Here is a 12,281-nt window from a genome sequence, read left to right as displayed (position 1 = left end):
GCACATTACATAATTGGGTGCTCCGTGAAGATTTATTTTACGTAAATTTACTCATGATAAAATGTAACAGTTTTATGTTTCACTAGCTGCGCTCCGCTCCTGTTGGTCTTAACGTGATGATATACAGGGTGCTTAGCTTAGTATACCAACGGTGGGACCGTTGGTATACTAAGCTCAAAGGAGTATATAGTTTTGCATATGCTGAGTACGTAAAAAATATTTATAAATAACTGCTGCTGTTTGCGGTGTTTGTGACAAACAGCCAGCGTGTGGATGTAGCATTATGAACGTCCGCCAAGCATGTGGATGGCTCTTTGTGTTGGGTGATTGTGGTTGGTGTATCAAATCAAATCAAATCATTTATTTATTTCTCCTCACAATTCCCAATCACATAATTAATCTACATGCATACAAAATTATCAAACAATTAGCTGGAGTTGGAGGAGCTGGTGTCTGAAATGGGTTTTAACCAGTATCACGGATCACCAGGTCCCCGCCCTCGGAACAAAATACAATTACAAAAATATGTTTCACATAATTCAATAGTTTGTGGTTAGGTAGTGAGAACGACATAAGTTATTTAAAATTTTAAAAGTTTAAAAATAAACCTACATATGTGTGTGTGTTGTGTGTGTGCGCGCGCGCGTTTATGTTTGTGTGTCATACATATTTTCCAATTCATCTATTTGTTTATTTATATTTTAAATAAATAATTTACACTGAAAGCTATTTTATCATTTTACCTACTGTCATAAATAATTTATTATTATATAATTAATATTAATACTTATTTTAATTTCATATTTATTATTATTAATTAATTATTAATTTATTAATCAATAAATTAATAATAATATTTAATAAAATTATTAATTTTTGAATCCATTCCTTTATCACACGTTTACACTTGTCAGTTGTTAGTGAAAAAATTGAGAGAATTTTGTTTAATTTATTGTAGATATTAGGGCCCTGGTAACAAAAAATCGAAAATTTTGTACTGAATTTATTGTGTGAATTATTATGTTACTCGTTTCACACATTTTACCCTTTATATACTGAATTTATTATGTTATTCGTTTCACAAATTTTACCCCTTCTGCGTGACGCGTTAGCCCGCTCAAGGCTGAAGGTAGTAAGAGAATGTTGGCGTACAGCTGTGTGAAGAATAAATAACTGTTGTACAGTTAGTACCCTGGTCACCACATAAACGTCCTTTGTCGGGTGAAAGAAAGGCAGAAATTTTATAACTTTTAAGACAGCTCGTTGTGCTCTTTCTATCTTAATAAAATAAGTTTTAGGAGCACCACCCCAAGATGTTATGCAATAGGTCAACAGTGACTGGCATAGGGCTTTATACAGGGTGTCCCGCTATTGGTATACTAAGCGCGAAGGAACTTGTAGTTTTGCATACACTGATCACGTAAAAAATACTTAAAAAAAAAATTACGTCCAAAATTTTTTGCTAAATTTTTCCTGAAAATCCATGTTTTCTTCTCTAGCTTCGCGCAGCCGGCATATACCGCTTCTCTTATATGAGCATTTTATCTATGAAAACATAATCTTAAACGATAGCTCACGTGCATGGTGGCAAAGTTGGGCGGCTCGCTTGTTATGGGTGTACACATAGAGTTTTAAGAATTCATCTATTTGAAAAAAAAATGAATCTGGAATTTTTTAATTATTTTTTACGTACTCAGCGTATGCAAAACTATAACCTCCTTTGAGCTTAGTATACCAACAGTGGGACACCCTGTATACTGTTATATAGCATATAGGTAGTATAATATAGATAGGAAAGGAAAAAATACAATTAAACGAGTAAGATAATATAAATTTTATATTATTTTATTTAACAGCACATTTATATTTTCTCATGTACAAATTATTATCTACAATAGGCACTTGACAATATTTCAATACAACTATATCACAATTTATTTTTCAATAATACATTTAAATGTTTAAACATCTGTACAAAATATATTAATTGTATACATATATTAGAGTTAAATAAAGAATATGTTATTTTACAGACAAATAGTTTAATATCTTCATATATTTTATAGATTTTGTTACTGGAAGCACTAAAATTGATAAGATTTAAACTTAGTTATATATAAGCTTTCTTATACATAGTAAATTGACATAATAATATGAGGTTGATAAATATCAAAAGGTTAAAATAGAAAGTGCTAAGTAATAAAAATTATGAAAAATATATAGTTAGTTGGTTTACACATCTTTGCATAAAATAGGATCTTAATACCTATATAAAATCCTTGGAAGCTTGTGGAAATAATGTTTAAATAGGAATATATTTTTTTATAATGTTCTTATATTAAAATTATTAATTTCTTTCAAATAGCATATCATATACTATAAATGGCAATAATGTATATCCATTAAATTTTAATCTAAAATGTACATTATTTACAGCTTGAGATCAACCTTATAAGCTATATGTAAATCTTACATTTGGCACTGTGGACCACATTCATTAATATTAATCATATTTACAATATTGCATTTGTACAAGCTAATTTATGGCAAGCGAATCTTCACTTATTTTTAACACAGTAAAGAAAGTATCATCAATGTTTATTATCTAAGTTTATTTTGTTCAAAGAATTTGGATATTTCATAGCTTGGTTTACTTATTTCATTGTGTTGATCAAATCCGGGAGATCATATCACGCTGCATTCCTCTTTTTAGTGTAGCAGCACAGTATTACCATATCTATAGGAAATAATATTGTAATACTGTGTTAGCACTGTAAGTTACACCAGCATCTGAAGTTGTGCGTGCGACGCATGTTCTCAGCACATCACAGCACGGCTGATACTATCTCAGTTTGTGCGCTATTATACCAACTAGCAAACGCAGTGCACGCTGCCTGCAGTATTCCCCATTTCAAACTGCACTAGTACAATGTACTGTATGCACCTGGTCCCACACTCTTCTTCCACTCGTTCATTGGTTCTAATCCAGTCGCAGGCACTGCATGTTCCTAGCCCACTAGTACCAGCTCATCTATTGCAACAAGACAATGCCCGTTCCAATCGCGCTGGTCCCCAGTTACACTCTCACTATAGATCACAGTCCCCGGGCTATTACAACAGAGCACAATGCGCATTCCCCTCCGCAGTTCTTCTCTTCGCCAATTTATCCCACTGTTCAGCATGTGGAGCGCACACAAGCCGCAACCGCCCGAGTGCCCGTCGCGCCATCACTACGAACTCTCCCGCGCCCGCGCCCGCGCCGCACGACGCGGACACGTGCACGTGCGCGTGGAGAGAACGCTTGGAACGGACCGTGTTGTCTGTTTCGTACCTGGGGAAGAATGGATGATTAGAGCATTGGAATATTTAAATTATGTGGAGTTTGTAAAATTTATAAACATAGATATGATTATTTATGCTAGAGTGCACTTTGAGTAGTTAGTTGAAGGTGGAATAAATAAAGTTTCCTATACTTTTCTAGAACAAGAGTGATATGAAATCAATTTATTACGTAAGTATAGAGCGATTTATATAATTTAATAATTTGTTAGTTTTATTTCTTGCACGTAAGTAGTGTAAATAATTTTTTATTTTTTTTTTGCTTATAACTAAGAACTATTAAATTCTGTGATCAGTGATAAAGTCAGTGATCCACAATGATGCAAAATACATTAATATAATATCGTAGATCTATATTATTGTGCATTATCAAAAAGCTTTATTAATATACATACCTATAATATTCATCATCTACATCACTAGGCTCGCCATCCGCGCCAGTAGCTCGGACCAGCTTGGTCAGCCGCAACGTCAGCTGAGTTGTGTCCAAGTCCTCCCGCTGCTCACTGCCCACTATTACCGCTCGGGATACTGCAGACAAAGGAAATTTATTGTTAAAATAATATACTAGTAATAAATACTACACACGGAAAAACCTTTTGTAATTTCTAAGTTTCTACTGAATTTTAAATAAAACTCAATTAACATTAAGGACTATAATAGATGAAAAATTCAGTTATAATCTCAAAAGGGTTAGCTTAGAGACAAAAAGGGTCCAAATCGTTTTTCTATTTATCAGTTCTTAATAGTCACTACTTAAGTCACCAACGCTGACGTCACCAAATTCCAGACGCACAAAAACTGAAACGCCTCCACTATATTGGTACTTATCTCTATTGTTACAGATATATTTTTTTGTTATACGTGAATAAGCAAATTGTGGAGCATTTTGCAACTTTTGTTTGAACGTAGATAAGTGAATTGTAAATGGACATTCACTCGGTGCCGCCCGGAGCTGATAATTACAGTGGAGGCTTTTAGCTAACGAGATACCTCGTTATCTTTTAAAATCTCTATGCGTCGTAACTATTTAAATATATATTTTATACACAATAAAACTATCAAGTCATATATTTCAACGTATGAACATTTATTACAAAGTCGTAAAGAAAAGATGACTAAAAAGAAACTACTGTTTAAAAAAGATTAAAGCTAATGAAATTCAATAAAATAACTTTTATGTCCGATCGTAACTCTAATCATCTCTAGTATTTCCTACTTATTTTTTAATAAATTGCAGTGAACATCAACTCAGCGTTTAATTAAAATTATTAATCGGTGTGTCAACTAATCCAGTAATTAATGTTTGTTAAAAGCTCGGCGTCGAATTAAAATATTCAAGTCTTAATACAAGAGGACCAAATTGTTGTTCTCGCTCGATGTCACGCTGTTTGGAATATCGATGATTATTATGTAGCATGACACACAAAAATTTCGAAGGTTCGTGGTAGAGGCGGCTAATAACGTCGAGTCGGCCGCCCACCGCTCCGCGGGCAACTACAAAACACCATTATAATCTATCACAATGGCATAAAAAACACAAGTCCGCTCCCCACTGCGTCGCGTGCCTTTCTACTCGTTTATCCAGTACTCGTCATCTTTACTCATTATGGAGGTAAATTGAATCTAAGCTGCCCCTATCCTGCATAATATGTACGAGCTTCCGTACTCCGGATTCAGGACCGGTATAAGTTGCATTTTGATCCCGCGCCATTCTAAGAACATCGCGCGGTCACTTAGCGGTACAACAAAGCCTTGCGCAACTTTTTTTTTAATAAAAAGTACTTTTCTCGGTAATCACGAGTAGGATAATAAGCGCATTCTCAACAAATACGCGGTGGTTAAGTGAAAAGAAATTATAATTTTATTTAATAACGTAAAATTTTACGTAAGGAATCTCGATTATAGCGACAAATTGCCGTGCAGTCTCCGTCGCGCGCTCGAGACGGTTTATTACGTTCAGGGCCCGCTACTGGTTTTCTTAACTCATTATGCGAAGGGTGCCGAGAACACAATATTTCAGAAAATAGAATGGGCGTACCCGAGAACACGGTCCCGTTAATATACTTTGTCAAGATAAAGGCTAGTCCAGAATGCCATAATGCAATCGTGCAAATTAGAACCAATAAAATGTTATTACACATTATTAGCTATTAGACTTACACGAACGTTAAGTTATTAGGGCGTTTATTTATGATATTATCTCCTCAGAATTAGCTCACTTTATTATTATAACTAACTCAGTTTTCGTCCGACTATTGTTAAAATTGTCTAAAGGTCTTAATGAGTTAGTTATTCAAAGTTATGTTTTTATAAATATATAAAACCTCATAAATCTTACCGAGATCGCTAGTGCAGAAGGCTAGTTCGAGTTCTGACTCGGAACACGGCCTGCATTCAGCAGTAGCGGGGTCATAGTGCCTCTCCAGCGAGCGAACCTCGTACTTGAACGTGGCCACTCGTCTCTTGGGCCCCTCTTCTGGCTCTGCTTCGACGTACAAAGCAGCGCGACCGTGCTTGCTTCGGAAACAGCGAAGCTCGCGAGGGTCGTCGTCATCAGGTGCATACAGAGGTATCAACTTGCGGACACCCTCAACGAAGATACGCGCTGGAAACCGCTCTGCAACTTCTGAAAAGGAAAATTTGAAATTATTTTGATGCAAATTTGTTTGCTACCATAATAGCTATTTCAAATCAGCAATCAAAAAGCAAACAACATTATGCAAAAAATCTCAAGTCTCTTACAAGTCTCTTACCTAAGTCATTAAGCTGCAGCGAGTGAAACAAATCAGGTGGGTCTGGGCGTCTTATCACTCGGATGCACACTCTGAAGTCCCTCTCGTCGGCGGGTAGCGGCGGTCGGAAGAGCAGCCGCAGCGCACCGCGCGGGTACAGCCACGACACCGTGCCCTCTCGGCACCTGAGGTACACCGGCGTCACTCCCCGTTCAGCGCTTGTGCTCAACCCACTGCAACAAAAAACGCATTAACGTTAAACACACACTCAAAACAAACATATCATGTCCGACATTCATTATTGTTGTATCCATTAATGTTTTTGTCTCCCGCTAAACGTAATAAAATAAATTAACATTTGAAATATGGCTTTCGAAAATTGTTTCAACGCGACGACGTAATTAATCATTTATTATATTACGCGTCTGCTGGCATTCATTTATCACAATACATCCAATTTAAATTTCGTAGCAATCTTGTCTCAAATAATAATTAATAATACCTACAACGATTACGAGCTGTAAAACAACAATATGAGCGGACATTTGCGCTTCATAAAGTGTTTTTGTATGAAATTACATTATTATCTAGATGGAAAGTGTGCGGTGAGGGCGAGATTGCGGCACGCCATCGAAGTGTCATTTCTGGTTTGTATCTCGAGAAATGCTCCCATAAACAAGCCCGAAGCCAATTGTGCGCGTATCTTACATCGGCGGCACGTGGGCTGAAATTCTGGAGTAGCGCCCACGCCCAGCCGACGACCCCGGCTTTATATTATAAAACTAAGATATATGACTGAAGCGACGCTATAAAAGATGCCATGTAGGATTATTCTTATATGCGACAGCAATAAAAAGACGACACGACAAGGGGGTTTATGTAAAACGCATTGTACGTGTGGCCCGAGGTTGACGCTTCAACTTTATTATCGGGTTATGTTCCCTTGTCTGCTCCGAAATGTCGTGTTACGATTTATTTTGTATTGTAAGAGCTTTACTACGTCCAAGCCAGAATGTTGGAGAAATCGCCTTCAAATCTTTTTATGGCATTACTTGATAAATTTATTTATTATATTGATGGATTCATTTTCCTAGTACTGACTTGATTTATATGTATATAGCTTTGCGTTTGAAAATGAATATCCGTTACTTTCAGGTCAACTTTTACAAGCAATCCTTTAAGTTTTTAAAGGACCATATTTACAAAATGAGCTTTAGCGATCACATCCTTAATGCCTTCACGTCATCGCGGGGCTTCCTAAATCACCCTAATGTGTTGGCGTACCTACTATACGGGCCAATACAAAAACCGGTCGATGAAGTACGTCTCTTCAGACTTCGCCGGGTTCTGTATTTATTTATCTTGCTCTTTAGTGTAATATAATAGCTCCTTAATTGACATTGCATTATAATACCGCAGCTCTTATACGCTCTTGAATATTTAGTACCAAGTTTAGTACCATTGAATCAGTTAAACTTTTTGTTGATTTTTACGTACATAAAATAACATACTTTTTAACGCATGTTCTCATTTCAAATGTATATCTAAACTGTTTAATAGGTAACAAGCGAATTTAGAAAATCTTCAATAGTCAATATAATAAAATGCTAAATTCTAGGTAATAACAATAATGGTATACGGAATCACAAAATAAAAGAAAACATAAACACATTAATATAAGAAAAAACCTCGTAGGGTTTAAATCTCAATAGTCAAGTGGAATTTTACCTACATGACAGGTCATGCACACGTGTTGCCGAGGGTAGACGGGGGTTAACAACACTTATGAGACCACAACATTTCGTAACTTATTTATTATACATAATATGTATAACAATAAGAAACAAGGTCCGTCTTAGTATGGAGGTATAAAAATTGGAACATATTCTAATTACTATACAATAAAATATTAATACATATACCTATATGATATAAGTAAAATCCACATAAAATAAAGCTTTTCTCAAAATATTTGTAATTTAAGCCCACTTTAAGCCACTATACCTACAAAATTGGGAATTTTAATAAAAGCTCATGACATTCATTCAATTTGGTTTACTTAAAACGTGAAATGGGTTGTGCATCGCCGCCGTCGCGCCTAAAAGTTATCGGCGCGCGCTAAAACAAATATACAAAAAACAATGCCACGCTAAAACCGCATATATGTTTTTCTAACTTAAAAAAATACAAGGGGTGTTAACTGACGTGGGTTGTTTCGTGTTCTGTGGACATATTTTTTGTTGACAATCGCGGATACAATCTTATAATAGTCAAAATGCGTTTATAACAACAACACAGGTTTTTGTTTTACCCAACAATTTAAAACAAGTATTTTCATTTTCTAGATTTTTATATTGCGTTTTTCATCACTGGTTTGAATCTAGAAACCGGTATTGAGGACAAGCATCTTTTTTGGTAAATTCTTGGAAATTCATCTTTGTAAGATGAAATTATAGAAATACTTATCGCATAACATTTGCTTGATTTGTAAAAGGATTTATTTATATTTATTACGCGAATGGATGAAGCTTATACGCGCTGATATGACTAAAAGCTACTAATGTATACACGCTAATTGATCACGAAGTGGTCCTTTAAAATTTCCATCAACAAAACAAACTATAAAAATGCACTTAACGCATTTTTATGTGGAATATATGGCGCTGCAGCTTATTTTCCTTCAAAAGTCATAAATTTTTATGAAATCGTACAAGATAAGCTTCTTAGATATTTGTGAAGTCGTCTAACACTTTATGCATCAATTAATTCAAAATGTCGCGTAGTAACAGTAGGTACAGAAAGCAATTTCATACATTGGTATTAATAATAAAAATCTTTGAGATTATATTGAAGTGTTATATCGTGTTGTAGAAGCGGTAATGGGCTTTTTACAACTTATTAAGAGTATCTTTCAGTTGCAACAAAAACGTATTGTCGTTTTACGACCAACCCGTGTGTAATTAAAATCTAGAATCAATAAATCTAAAATTTTAGCGTGCCAGTGTTATAATCTCAGTTTTGAATTGATGTGTTGCCTAAAGCGATTTATTTTTTAATAATATAATAATAGCATCTATAGAAAACGTTATGGAGAAACCCGTCGCCGAATATAAATAGAGGTCAAGCGAAAGGTGTAACATAATAATACCCAAACATCCTTAATTGTATTTTAATATTTGCATAGAAACACAATATCTTCTGATTGTTGCCATAAATTGTTTTAAGATTGAGAAAGATTTGTTGAAAGACATAATTATTTATAACGACTTTGAATGTATTACGTAAGTAGAAATGGTGTAGAAATTAATAAATACTAAATAAAGAACACAGTATCGAAATATATCTAGAAATGAGCGTCTTTTGCATTCAAATCATGAATATTTATTAAGTATCGAAAACATCATAACTCTCTTTCTTTCTAGAGAAACACCTATTAGCTATTTCAGATTATATCGCAATCTACGAGTCTACGACTAGTGTTAAGCTCATGTAGAAAGTTCGTCAGACTCGTCTCATAAAGCCTTATCATATAACAACAGAATAGTAAAATAAATGTATATCTTTTCTACGAAGAGTTTTATTTATTCTTGCCCAAAACCTGGCGCAAGATAACAATGACGAGTGCATTCAACTTTCATCCGAATTAGGGTTGCCTGTAATAAAAGAAACATTATGTATGATAAGGCTTTTTACCATTTCGACTCGTATTATGATTTGAAGTTTACGTAAATTTTTATGTTTGTTCGTAATAATAATATGATTAACTATGATAGTGTTTCACTGTAAGAAAATTTTAAAGGCCTCAATAATATTTATAATCTTTTATTTTGTGATAAGTGTTTGTTTTTGTGTACGGTTTCTAAATATAGAGCTACTTACTTTTTCAGAAACAGTTTTTTAAGCATAATACAAAAAAAATACATAAAATATCATGTATAATATTGGTAACCCTAAGGGTGCACTCACACACATCAGTCACCGTCAAGTCACCGATGACTGATCGGTGACGGTTTGTGTACGTATCCACAAACACCAGTCACCGTCATGTTGTCCGTCAGTCACGTCGCCGGTTTGACTGAATCATTGAACACATACATCAGGTTAGTCAGTGATTAGACGTGTGTCACGCTAGAGAACATGTAGCAATTATTGACGGTAGCACGACGCTGACTGAACTGAGACGTGACGGCACCGGGTGAGTGGGGATAAAAGTATGATACATGTATGGAAAGATTATTTGACGTGCCTGACCGGTGACGTCACTGATAGATTTCGTGCCGGCGACTGTCGTGTGGGAACAGAGTCATACTAGAACTATTGATACATATTTTTTTTAAATCCTGTCCGGTGACGTGCCGTGACGGTGACTGATGTGTGTGAGTGCACCCTAAGGTTGTCACGCGTGTTATAGAGAAGCTGCCCACGCGCCGCTAACTCAGTAGCCCACCTTACATGACATTTTTCACATTCGAATATATATCGAGCAGACTGAAAATCTGTATCTACTTTCATATATAATGTGAATAAAATTTTTACAGTCTTATAAATTAATTCACGGTAGCAAATTATACTAACGACGACAGTTTATTGGCTAACAAGAAGGAAATTAACGCAATCTCGGCGCTCAATTTATTTAGTCCACCTAAGACTGGACTGTGTAGGCTAGTTGCGTAGGCACTAAGCTCGTTTGATAATAAAATAAGATACGACTAGGCTATTTCTAAACGGGACTGGATAAAATCTGTCTCAACGGATATGGTAATACGCGTATTGTGCCCGCTACAGTTTCGAGTCCCTTGTCTCCGAGCTCTGTGAGATTTATAAGCTTTCAACTTCACCCACACATTTGAAAGTCCCAATGACGCACACAGCCGCAGATGATAAACGACTTTTTTGTTTCTAGGTTGGACTCGGAGCCATATGAGTGGACCTAAAAGTAGTTCCGCGACTTGCCTTATACGTGGCCGATTTAATTATTTTCGATTTCATGCATCGTATTAACGATTATTTCTGTAAACAAACCAATAAAATAAAATATGAATGTAAATCCACCGCTTTTATTATTCAAATCATATTTCCAAATGTTATGCGTTATTAATGAGTATTGCTATCCAACTGACATTTAGCATTTGCTCCTTTTATGTCGTTATTTTTATAATTCGTGATTCATTTTGTCTTGTTTCTCTCGAAGTCGATTAAAGTACACATGAGCTCAATTTATCGTAAGTGTCAAAGCATGTATGCAGGATTTCCTTGAAACAATGGTTGGACGTAGATACACTTACAAAACATTTGGAGTTTGGACAATGGCTGCGCTCGCGCACGTGCGTACTATTGTATTCTCCACATATAAACCTGTATCGGCCCTATAAGGTCATCTATTGTACCTATCTGATAAATATATATCTTCAAAATAGAATTACAAAAGGCATATTCGCGGTCGGAATGTAAGAACCAAACATTGTGTAAAACCAAACGTTGGAGTATATTATATTTAAAATGTATACAGAGCTCTACATTATCATAAATTTTATTTTGCATTTCATGTCATGTATTCCAAATTACTATCCGTATTATCCGTATTATACGAGTAATACTCGTAGTATCTACTTTAATTTAATGGCAATAAAAATTAAAAGCAAAAAAACTATCAACAATATACAAAAAGGCATCCCATTAGCATTCGGACCATTGTTAGCCAGATACTGGGCTAAGCAATCAGAACTACTACCTACCTACCTACATAACGTGTTTCCAGCTATTCGTCTTGATTGTATAATGGAGTGAACTCGTGCGGAGAGCGCGTGGGCGACCCTCTGTCATCGTCTCCAACACGACCTTATATCTACACGGCTCAAATCGCGGCCACCATTGGTGACGCCTCTGCTGAGTATCACTAATAATAATATGATCTTCGTATCGACGCATAGTGCTATCGACTTATGTTTTACCATAACGAGTTGTAGGACATAAAAGTTTTGGTTTGGACGTTGGTGTTTGGAGTTTGGACGGTAAGATTTGGTCTCTATAATGTACAGATGCAATATGATTATTCTTAAAATTTCATAAGTTAAACTTTACATATACGTAAGAATATCCTATGGGTATACTTATTTATTATTTATTTTATGTAACTCTACAATCAAATTTCCATAGGTGCCTACGACTTAATAACTATTAGAAAAAAAGCTCATTGGGCGGCCATAT

At 35.3% G+C, this 12,281-nt stretch overlaps 1 protein-coding gene across 1 annotated transcript in view; it reads right to left on the bottom strand.

Moving 5' to 3' along the window:
• Nucleotides 1-3,106: 3,106 nt before the first annotated feature.
• The window catches only part of LOC149486444 (meteorin-like protein), a 30,175-nt gene continuing 21,000 nt past the window's right edge, over nt 3,107-12,281 (bottom strand). The window contains exons 2-5 of the mRNA XM_089698079.1: nt 6,096-6,307; nt 5,681-5,968; nt 3,735-3,870; nt 3,107-3,331 (exon numbers count right to left, since the gene is read on the bottom strand). Coding sequence (XP_089554205.1) covers nt 3,112-3,331; nt 3,735-3,870; nt 5,681-5,968; nt 6,096-6,307 — 856 coding nt within the window. The 3' untranslated portion in view covers nt 3,107-3,111. The remainder of the gene's footprint in view (nt 3,332-3,734; nt 3,871-5,680; nt 5,969-6,095; nt 6,308-12,281) is intronic.

The sequence above is a fragment of the Colias philodice genome, chromosome 8 (genome assembly GCF_061535455.1).
Source record: "Colias philodice isolate Cphi_HAF_F1 chromosome 8, ilColPhil1 Martin Lab GWU primary, whole genome shotgun sequence".
NCBI lineage: Eukaryota > Metazoa > Arthropoda > Insecta > Lepidoptera > Pieridae > Colias > Colias philodice.
Note: the sequence above shows the minus strand (reverse complement) of the source record. Positions and strands in the feature narration are given on the sequence as shown.